The sequence below is a fragment of the Triturus cristatus genome, chromosome 11 (assembly GCF_964204655.1).
Source record: "Triturus cristatus chromosome 11, aTriCri1.1, whole genome shotgun sequence".
Taxonomy (NCBI): Eukaryota; Metazoa; Chordata; class Amphibia; order Caudata; family Salamandridae; genus Triturus; species Triturus cristatus.
Window position 1 is genome coordinate 272,973,666 of NC_140594.1, and position 11,079 is coordinate 272,984,744.

Here is an 11,079-nt window from a genome sequence, read left to right on the forward strand (position 1 = left end):
ATAAAAGCCAAGGAAAGAGAATTGACTCAACTGGCAACTGCGACAAGGCCTTAAATCAAAATATCAAGATTAAGCACCTGAAAAGTAACATCAACAAACTGCTGCGTAAACTACATTGTGACGGACCGGACCCTATAATTCAATTGGAGATGCAAAATTTAAAACAGGAAAAAAAGAGAATAATCTGGCAGGACAAAAGGGAAGCAGAGGATGAAATGTGGGCAAGACTTCTACATGACGCTAAAGGAACCAACACAAGCGGAAGATTCTGGAAAACAGTTAACTCACTCCAGAACGCTAGGACCCCAACCATCGATTCTTATGTTTCCGAGGAAGCCTGGGACAATCATCTCCAGGCACATTTCAACACAGCGCCACAGCTCACATCTACCAGACGACCGGACAAGGCCAAAAAAAGTCCAACACTGACGTTACAATTGGGCAGTAACGCATTTGACCTTATGGAAAAACAAATAATAAGCAGGATCGCGATGGGGAAAGCGGAGGGGGCACCAGGCCCCAACGGGATTCCCCCTATACTGTATAAACAAAACCCGGATTACTGGGCGGCAGCCCTAGCGCCACTTTTCAAGCAGATAAGAGACACTGCAACAATCCCAGCGTCATGGAAAGGCTCTATAATAGCACCAATACACAAGAAGAGCAATATAAAGGATCCAAAAAACTACAGACTAATAGCCCTAATTGACAACGAAGCCAAATATTACGCTGGTCTTCTATTAAAGGAGCTTTTGGACTGGTCAGAAGAAAATGCAGTAATCCCTATTACTCAGACAGGATTCCGCAAACAAATGGGAACAACATCAAACATGCTAGCTCTCTCGCTCCTCATCGACGTCACAAAGACAGTTAACCTCCTCCTGTATGTATGCTTCATTGACTTCACCTCAGCATTCGACACCGTCAACAGAAATTTACTATGGTCAAAATTGGAAAAAAGGAACATCCCATCAGGCCTTCTCACACAGCTGATTCTACTTCACACGGACACATGGGTCCAAGTCAAGCTAGGGACAGGAGACTTCCTCTCAAGAAAAATAATGACCACCAAAGGCTTAAAACAAGGCTGTGTCCTAGCTCCAACACTTTTCAACATTTTTATGTCCGACCTGGCACAGCTGCTGGACGAAACTAACTCTCATGCCCCTAGCCTAGGTGGCCTCACTATTTCCAACCTAATGTATGCTGACGACATTGTCCTAATAAGTAGAACACCGATAAGGGCTACAACATCTGATCAGCACTGCGTTTAAGTACTCGATAGACAATAACCTCACCATCAATCTCTTAAAAACCAAAACAATGAGGATTAACGCAAAAAGACCGCCAACAGGATTTCACTGGCATATGGGAGGGTCCACATTGGAGATAGTAGAGGAGCATAGGTACCTGGGGGTAATCTTCGACGGAAAGGGCTCATTCAATCAGCAAAAGGACGCAATAAAACGGAGGGGCACCAGCGTAGGGATTGCATTAAGGAACCTCAAAACAAAAGCACTCGGCCAAAGCTTCACACCCCTGCTGCAAGTGCTACAGGCAAAACTAACATCGGCCCTGACCTACGGAAGCGAATGCCTCCGAGGAAGGGACGCCCAGCAACTGAACAACACAATAGCGAAGGCTATGAGAATAATCTTCAGTTTGCCCAACTACACTTCCCAGGCACAAATCAGGCTGGAATTCGGCCTGAGAAACCAAATTCTAGAGCGAATGGGTGCCTATGCCAAAAGATGGCACAAGATACAGAGAGGCGAACCCACAAGCCTAAATCACCACCTATGGAAAGAGATGGAAAGTAAAAGCAAGAGCGCGGCTGCGCTATATCTTAACCAGTGCTTAATTTGTGCCGGTGCTTTCCGGTGCTTAGCACCGGCACTTATTTCTTAGGGCCGGGTCTATACACGATATCGGTCTCTCCAGTGAATAGATGATATTGCATCAGCAGCACTGCTCGTGTTTGACCTTCTGGTAAGACTAGTAGCGATACGAAATTGCTACTTTGCAACCTGTTCGGAAAATATCTAGTAAATTTGTAACTGTCCCCAAAATATTCCAAGGGTGGAGTTGGAATAGTTAACAAGCCTCCTGCTCTGCATCTACCACCCTCACATTCAAATAGGGCAAGCTCTGAGGAAGTTACACTTTAACTTGTTCTTCTGGGCAGGTAGGTGTGCGTTTATTATTTTTTACATCACGTTCATCCTTCGTGAAAGGACTGCAGCGTTTATTATTGACAAGCGACGTGCAGCTCGCGCTCTCTGCGTGAAAGGCGCACGGGTCGTATTTTCATGAAAGAGGCGGAGCCTTGGAATCTCGCTGGAGCTGCATGCTACGGTGAGGGGTAAATAAATCAATTTTTTTCAAGGAGTAGTAACTCCGTGCTTTGTTACTTACAGCATGTGTTATACCGGGTTCAATTATTTCAACACCAGCTGTGGGACTTTTATTTAGGAGTTATTCCCAGGGGATGACAATGAGACAGTTAATTTACCTTTTTAGGTTCCCGTGAATAGAAAACGGATGGCTCTCGAAAGAAACTGCTCTATGAAAAGTACGCGCTCGTGCAGGGAGGCCCTTGTTGCTTGACTTTGTATATAAATCCATGCCTGCCTGGATTCAGTCATTGGTGCTTGATTGAGCGTGCCATGCTGTAAAATATTAAAATTTGGATGCGGGGTCTCCCGCCTTCTCATGAGGAACAAGGATGGCACACACACACAGCCATAAACTGCCTGGGCATGGTGACGTCAGGCCCGTCCTCCCTCCTTAGCGTTGAATCATCAAGTGCTTCCTCCCAAGTTGTATGGACAAATGCAGATCAGGGTCTGCACTTTTCGCATGCCCCAGTGTACTGCGCAGCTGCAGTTCTAGTCATCGAAGGAAGCAAGCAGGAGGCCTATAAATAAAACTGAAAAAAGGCCAGGGCCGTTTCTACCACTAGGCAGGCCTAGGCGGCTGCCTAGGGCGGCAAAAGGTGAAGGGCGGCCGCAGCAAAAAAATGAAACGTCAACTGTCAGGAAGCACTAATAAAGCAGGTGCGTGTCCGAGTTGAAGCTCAAATTCAGGAACGCATAATCAGCCATAAACATTAGTGTGCTCGGTCGAGACTGGGCAGGTGTGCTTTCTCCCCAGAGTCCCCATATGTATCTATCATAATCATCATCAAAAATTAGCTGCGATCCTTGCATCCATGACTTTGCAATCCCAGTGCAGTTACCGTGAGGCCAGGTAACGTAGCTCCTTCAATTCTACCTCCGACCGACGTTCGGCGCCACGGGCGGAGGCTGTGCGCGCGCGGCCGGCAAGGGCCATGAGGCAGAGACAGAGAGTTCCCGCTGCGGCCTGGAGGCTTGCCTATCAGGTACCGGGGGAGGCAGCGGTGGGATCCATCCGGGTTGGCAGCCTGCGGCAGGCAGGTAGATGTAAAAAAAATGTATAGGGGGCTAAAGGCCTGGTCAGTTAGTTATAACCTGGCCCAGGCTAAGTATTAACCAAAGTAAAGTAAGCAAGCAGTAAGTTAGTTGAGCGGTCGTGTCTGTCTGGAGCCGAGGGTGGTTTGAAGTGCGTGCAGCAGGGCAGGCTCATTCCAGGCACGCCACCACTAAACCATAGCTGCCAAAACTCTAAGGCACGAAGAGTTGTGCACAGGTGGAAGAGGAGCCCTTGGAATATGTATCATGAGTTCCCAGGATGCACGGAAATCTCTGTCTGGCTGGGGCAGCTTTTTAGGCATACCTCTGGAAACGTTTTTGAATAGAAAAGAAAAGTTCTTTTAGCTGGAGATGTAAATATCTGGCCATATTTTTATGTTATTTTTTTGACTTAGGACTAACGTGGTCAGGGCCGGCTTTACGGCGGTGCGGCCGGTGCCACCGCACGGTGCACCGGGTGCTGGCTTCCTGGGGGCGCCTTGCTTGAAAGTTTATTATGCTTTTGAAGCACCTGCTGCAGCATTTCTTTCTCCCGGGCCTCACATAAATGTCACAATAACTCCTGTGATTAATTATCGTCCTGGAGAGAGATCAGTTTTTTGCATAGTTGAGGTTTTGACTTATGTGAAGTTAGTGCAGAGGGTTAATATGCCTGCTGCAAGGACGTGTATCAAGTAGATTACAGAGTGCGTATGATGTAAACAGATCAGCAGTTTACTGCTTTCAAAAGAGACATCCTTTTGTTACTTGTAATTTATAACTTAAAGTCCTAATATAGAATAGGGAGCTATCAACTTTCATCCTAGAACTGCATACACACTGCAAAGTATACATTCTTATTATTAAACAGAACTCTCAACTATGCGGTTTCTTTTTCGACTCTGAGTTTGTGCTTCTCCACACCAATCACTCTTAAACTATACTGCCTACCAGTATGGATGACATGTGACTCCTACATTTTTAGTCCTTTGGCTTGTGTAACATGTCCTATACACTGATTTACAGACGTATGATTGATTGTCTCTGTGTAATGTGTGTGTGTGATGAAAAGTGCTCGGACACCCTACACTGGTATGAGTGGCGCTATATAACTAATTCAATGCATCTGAGAGAGTGTGGTTATGGAGACTTGTTCACTGTTAAAGGGTGCTAGTGAGAGAATCCGTGGTGGAGGTGGTCATTGGGGGGGCGCCAACAAACATTGTCGCACAGGGCGCCACCAGCACTAAAGCCGGCCCTGAACGTGGTTCAATCAGTTACGATGATAAAAGGGCTATAATAGAGTTAATATATTAGGATTACACTAATTGCAGAAATAATTAGACATCATTTTACACCTGGAATGGCTTATTTCTTGTTAATGCTATGTGTGATGTGACGTGCATAATTTCAGTGTAATTATGAGTGCCGTTTCAGGGACTATGAGTGACACTTTCTGGCAAGCAACATAAAGATGAGGGAAGCACATAAATATCAGAAAATGCTCTAATTTCAGCAACGAGAAACACTAAGAAGATTTTAAACATACTGCACAGTACCCGAAATTGAAGGGCACTAATCTAGTACTATTACAGATACTCGGGTGGGGGTAGCAAAACTTACTTTACTCAACTCTCTGTTCTTGGTGATCTGATCTTCATCCAGGCAGTCGTAGCGCTGTGTGTCTGGCCTCGGCCATTGACTCTGCAGCAGCAGTGTAAGGTTCTCTGCATGATATATTTAGACCGTAGTTTAATAGAAAGGGTCGGTTGTGGCTAGTGGCTTCCTTAGTGTCCTATGACCTGGAGATAGATGGCATCCTCCATATTACTTGTGGGGGCGGGGTTGTTTTTTGCGATGTGTCATGGCAGATGCTGTTGGTGAAATGTGAGGATCGGATGTATGGATGGAGTTCAGGTTTTACACATGGAATCGAACGGGATTATGAAGTGGTACCGTCGGCGTCATGAGAGGCGAAGCTTGGCATGCCTGATGTTCGACAGTACCAAGTTATTACCCATTATTGCAGATGTGCATCAATGGTCATCGTGTACTGCTGCCTGCTTAAAGGTTCTAGGGAAGAGTTTCAACTGGGGTCATCCCAGTGGCTTGGTCCCAAGTTAAAAGGGGGAGGGCAGAATGCCCATTGGTGAGGGGGGAAGTGGTCTCTGAGTGACTTCATGTTTGAGTGGAGATGCATGATGGAGGGGGAAGTCTTTCACATTGAGGAAAGGAAAGTGCGTCCGTTATGTGGCAAAGAGTATGTGCAAGTAAGGCCACTAATTGGTCTCATCCTCTTGCAAAGGCGCTGCCGCCGCCTCCCTCTTAGGGGATTAGCAGCCCATGTTTTTATCCGGCGCTGTGGTTGAGGGATGCTGTAGGTTCTGTTTTCTAAAGCCGTATGCCTGTAGGGTTGTGTCTACAGGCTTGTGTTACTGCAATCATTATACTATATGTATTTCACGAATTGAAACGACTTACTCATTATATAACACTTTGTTAAAAAAAATCCTTCATCCAGGACAGCTGACACTTACATAACAGAATTAAACCCGTTAATCAAATGTATTGCTCATAGATGTTTGCATCCTATGCTGCCCCTTATTTAAATGTATCTAAACTTTAGTGTTTATGTAATGGCAAGAAGACCTTAAGCTGTTTAGACCTGCCTTTGTGCCTAATTACATCCGAGGAGCCCTGCTGGGATTGAAAAAAGGTAATTTGCAGTCTGCGCATCTTTCATTGGGTGATCAGTATTGTTGTTTCAGAAATGACCCAATATTTTATGAGGTTGCTCTGCTGTTTGCACTTCCAAAAAACTGAGTTTGACAGTCAGTGGCTCTTCTGTAGGTCTTCTGTAATAGTTCTCCCATTTAGGCCATAATTTTGATTGCCCGGTGCATTCCTGCGGGTCTAGTGACGGCAGTTACTGGGCCTATTGAAACCGAGGCCCAGTTTTTTAGGAGGGCATACTAAAACCTAGTGTGAAGTACTGGAGATAAGGGCAAAAGGTGGAAATTGGAGTGACAACTGATTTTCAGGAATTAGGCATTCAAAAGCGTATTCTCTGTTGGCTGTTGCATAATAGTTTGGCAATAGGCCAGGTAAGTGTTTGAGTTAAAAGTCCTTCTTGATTTTGGCATCCAGCTATCTTGCCATATACTTTGCTTTATATATGAATTGTTATGCTAGGTACTACCATATTTCTTCACAGTGCATGATTTTGAGGTTGAACCCTCTAGGTTTAGGAACGCTCACGATTACCCACAGGTTGTGTCCTAGCGCCGCAGAGAAAAACTGAAAAACACACCGCTCAAATATGTAAAAAATAGACTCATGAAACTGAAGAGAGAAACTTTTTCAAGTATTTACAGAAGGAGTGAAGGTTAGTTCTGTGCCTAAGGGAAAGTGGGAGAGTATTCCAGAGTTTTTGGCTACCAGGTAGCAGTGGAAGAGCATGCTGAAATAGCCTCTAAAAGTAGAGGGGGCAGTTTTTCTAGAACTTAAGAATTGAAGGGGAAGTGAGGAGACCGGATTATAGTTACTGGGAATCTAAGGAGGCAAATAAGGTTTCTTGAGGAGTGGGACTACCAGAGCCTATTTCTTGGCCATCGGAAAATGGGCCTTGGCAAGTGAGTGGTAGTAGTGGTTTGTGAGCACTGAACAAATCTGCGTTTCACTGCTGGCCAAATTCGACCTGGGAAAACATATGGGGTAACTAGCGCTATATAAATATGAACCTTTTTTCCTCTTCTATCCTTCCGAATCCAAATGACTGACTAACCTATCCACTACTTAAATTACTTTCATATTTCACTATACTAATTCAACACTAGTCGTCTATGGGTCTCAGAGTAGCTTGCTGAAATCATTAAATTGATCTTAAAATAGATTTACGAAAATCGTTTCCATTAATGTTACTGGCTTCTTAAATCTTTCAGTAATAATGTTACAATTTTCTAATGCAATATACAGAATTATTATATACAATATTCAGAACTAATATTGCCCTATATTTTTCAGGTAGAATAGAAAGGATCAAAAATAGCAGACAGGAAAAAACTCTCAGGTGCTCAGTACAGAAAAAGAAAAGCGGCTAGAGAAATAGAACTATCCAAATTGAACAGGTCTATTGAAACATTTCTACTTCCTCCAAAGAGTTCTCTTGAAGTTGCTTGTGCATCAACTTCAACCTCAGAAAAAGATGACGATATAGGCCTACCAGACAAGGACTTAGAAGTTAACAGCAGAGAGCAAGAAGAACAGGTTGTAGTGGATACTGCAAAGGATAACCTTGAAAATGAAGATGGTGATCAAAGTAAACGCCCGAAAATAACTGAAGAAAGCGTTAAAATAGATTATTCAGATCCTGCTTCCTGGGAAGACTTACCAATAAGTAGAGACAAATTAAGAACTCTTTTGGTTGAAAATGGGCCAAAACAAGTGAGCAAAAAATTTCCTTTAGATGAGAAAAAAAGGAAGTTTTCAGCTGTACATTATAAAAGAAAACTTCCAAATGGAGAAGTTTACCGTGAATACCTCCAGTATTCAGTATCAACCGATAAGGTTTTCTGTTTTTGCTGCAATGTATTTGGCGGAAATTCAAGTTCAAGTACAAGTCTCACTCAGAATGGATGCAACGATTGGCATAACATATCAGCAATTCTGTCTTCACACGAAAAGAGTGTTGAACATATTACCAACTTCCATAACTGGAAGGGCCTGTATACAAGTCTAAAACAAGACGCAACTATAGATAGTGCTAATACAAAAAAGCTTAAAGAAGAAGAAAAGTACTGGCATCAGATCTTAGAGCGTGTAATATCTCTTGTAAGAGTTCTAGGTGCACAAAATTTGGCCTTCCGTGGCAGCAGTGATAAACTTCATGCTCATGATAATGGCAATTTTCTTAAAATTGTGGAATTGCTCGCCATGTTTGATCCTATTATGAATGAACATCTCAGGAGAATACAAAATAAGGGTGGAAGACATGCTCACTATTTAGGCAACATTATTCAAAATGAACTGATCCAAGTGCTATCAAACGTTATCAAAGAGAAAATCATTTAATTGGTTAAAAAGACAAAGTATTTTTCATCATCCTTGATTGCACCCCAGATATCAGTCGCACGGAACAAATGACCATGATCATAAGATTTGTGGACATCGTGCAATTTTCAGGAACAGAGTCATTTCAGTCTTCAGGTGAAGAATTCCAAGAAAGCAGCCTCGTGCAAATAAAAGAACACTTTTTGGGATTTGTGCCACTAACCGAAACCACAGGTGAATCGATGTGTCATTTTCTGAGAAATCAGCTCAAAAGCTTGTCATTGTCAATTGAAGACCTACGAGGTCAGGGTTATGATAAGGGGAGCAATATGAAGGGCAAGGAAATAGGTTTGCAGAAGAAAATTCTGGATATTAACCCGTGTGCCTTCTATGTCCCCTGCAGTTCCCACACCCTGAACCTAGTGGTAAATGATGCTGCTTCGTGTTGCACTGAAGTAACAGCCTTTTTTGATGTTATACAAAGATTGTATGTATTCTTTGCAGCGTCTCCACGTCGATGGGATATACTGAAACACCATATACCATCTTTGAATATAAAACCTCTGAGTGATACTCGGTGGTCAAGCAGGATCGATGCCTTAACTCCCATCAGGTACCAGTTACCGCATGTGTATGATGCGTTGTTTGACATTACTGAAGATTCGACTCTCAAAGGCTGTTCTGGTACAATGACTAAGGTTGAAGCTGAAGGTCTTCTGAACAGCATATCTTCATTTAAGTTTGTTGTGGCAGTTGTAACCTGGCACAGTATTTTATTTCAAATCAATTTGACCAGTAAACTGCTGCAAGAGAAGCACTTTACTATTGAGAAAACAGTAAATGAGCTTAAAAATACAGAGGAGTATTTAAAAAACATGAGGTGTGACATGGAATTTGAGCGAGTTTTGGTTGATGCTCGAGAGCTAGCTGAAGAAATCAATATTGAGCCAATTTTTCAGCCAGAGATAAGAAGGAGGAAAAGGAAAATGTTCGCTTACGAATCAAAAGATGAACCCATCGCTGACCCCAAAGAGAAGTTCAGAGTAAATTACTATTTTGCAATATTGGACACGGCAATTAGTTCTGTAAAAGAACGATTCACACAGTTGAATGAAATTGCAAGAATATTTGGTTTTCTGTACAATATAAGTGACCTCAAGATGAAAACTTCAAAAGAACTCATGGATTTGTGTATCAAATTGGAAACAGCTCTAACCCAGCATAGACCTGGAGAAACCATATCTTTTCTAAAGGACATTGACGCGGCAGCTCTCTGCTCTGAACTTTCAGGAATAAGTCATCGAATACAAAAAAATGCGAAACCCGAATATGTGCTGAACTATCTGTGCCAAAACAAGTTAGAAAATGGTTTTCCTAATTTGTCCGTAGCTCTTCGTATCCTTTTGACTTTACCGATATCAGTGGCAAGTGCGGAGAGGAGTTTCTCAAAACTCAAATTAATAAAAACTTATCTGCGCAGTTCCATGAGCCAAGAGAGACTCATAGGACTAGCCACAATTTCAGTAGAAAAAGACATGGCTTACCAGCTTGACATTAGAGATCTTGTTAAAGACTTTGCTAAAATAAAGGCAAGGAAGGTATCATTGGATTAAGAGAAATAACCCAAAACACCATTGAAGTTAGAAGGGAGAAAGTTAAAAACAGAATAAAATGTCATGAACAGTGTTTATTTAGTTCTTTAATGTTTGATGTGTTTTTTGTTTAATGTTCAATACAAGTTCTTTTATATCTAATGCATTAATTATTCTAGCCTGGATGACAGGGGGAGAGAGTGATAGTAGTAAAAGGGAGGGGGCGGCATTTTTCAAATCTCGCCTAGGGCGGCGAAACTCCTAGAAACGGCCCTGAAAAAGGCAGTAAGTAATTATTTCATTTTTGTTTTTTAACATACGCTTCTGAAGCAAGTATGTCTTGATTAACGGTTTGATGCATACGTGCGTGGAAAAGTGCAAACCCTATTTTCATTATAGCGCATATTTTTAGGCAAAGTTAGCGACATTACATGTGGCGGCAGTCTCACATTAGAGCGCAGGGTGATGTCAGTACTAGACTCTGCCTGGATCTTAATCTCATCGCCTATGCATTGCCAGGTTGGGATTTCCTGAGTCACAATCAGGTTTCGGGGGCATCTGCCAAGTGTGCGCCCATCCTGCCCTGCACCTGCTGAAGTTATTTTAAAGGCCTCCCGCTCAGATTTTCTTTTTTTAACGCGGCGTGACGGTGGCCTTGTTAGTTCCATGTTTACATTTCATGGAACTAGAGGAAAAACGAAAAATAGAGAAGAGAAAAAACGAAGGAAAATGAGGGGGTGAAATATAGAAACGAGAGGAGGAGCGGAATAAGTGACTGAATGGAAAGAGGAGATACTGGGTGGGAGGGATCAGAAGTAAGATAAAGACGAGGAAAAGGGGCAAAAAACGACCAAGAGAATGGGTCCAGAAATAAGGATGTCATATTGAACGGAGATGAATGAGAACCTAGTAAGAGAGAGAGGAGGGAAGTGAGAGACGGAAAAAGAGGATAGGATGGAGAGAGTGAAAAGGAGGAAGAAGCTTAGAGGGTGGTGGTATAAAGATAG

General features: G+C 42.9%; 1 protein-coding gene across 1 annotated transcript; it reads left to right on the plus strand.

The window, feature by feature from the left end:
• Positions 1-8,575: 8,575 nt before the first annotated feature.
• LOC146784007 (zinc finger MYM-type protein 1-like) lies at positions 8,576-10,093 on the plus strand. The gene has a single exon (XM_085632889.1). It carries the CDS (start codon positions 8,576-8,578, stop codon positions 10,091-10,093), a length of 1,518 nt encoding a protein of 505 aa, XP_085489015.1.
• Positions 10,094-11,079: the final 986 nt, after the last annotated feature.

Bases quoted from the DNA above. Each gene is read 5' to 3' on its own strand.
- LOC146784007 (XM_085632889.1), top strand. From the start codon at position 8,576: ATGATCATAAGATTTGTGGACATCGTGCAATTTTCAGGAACAGAGTCA.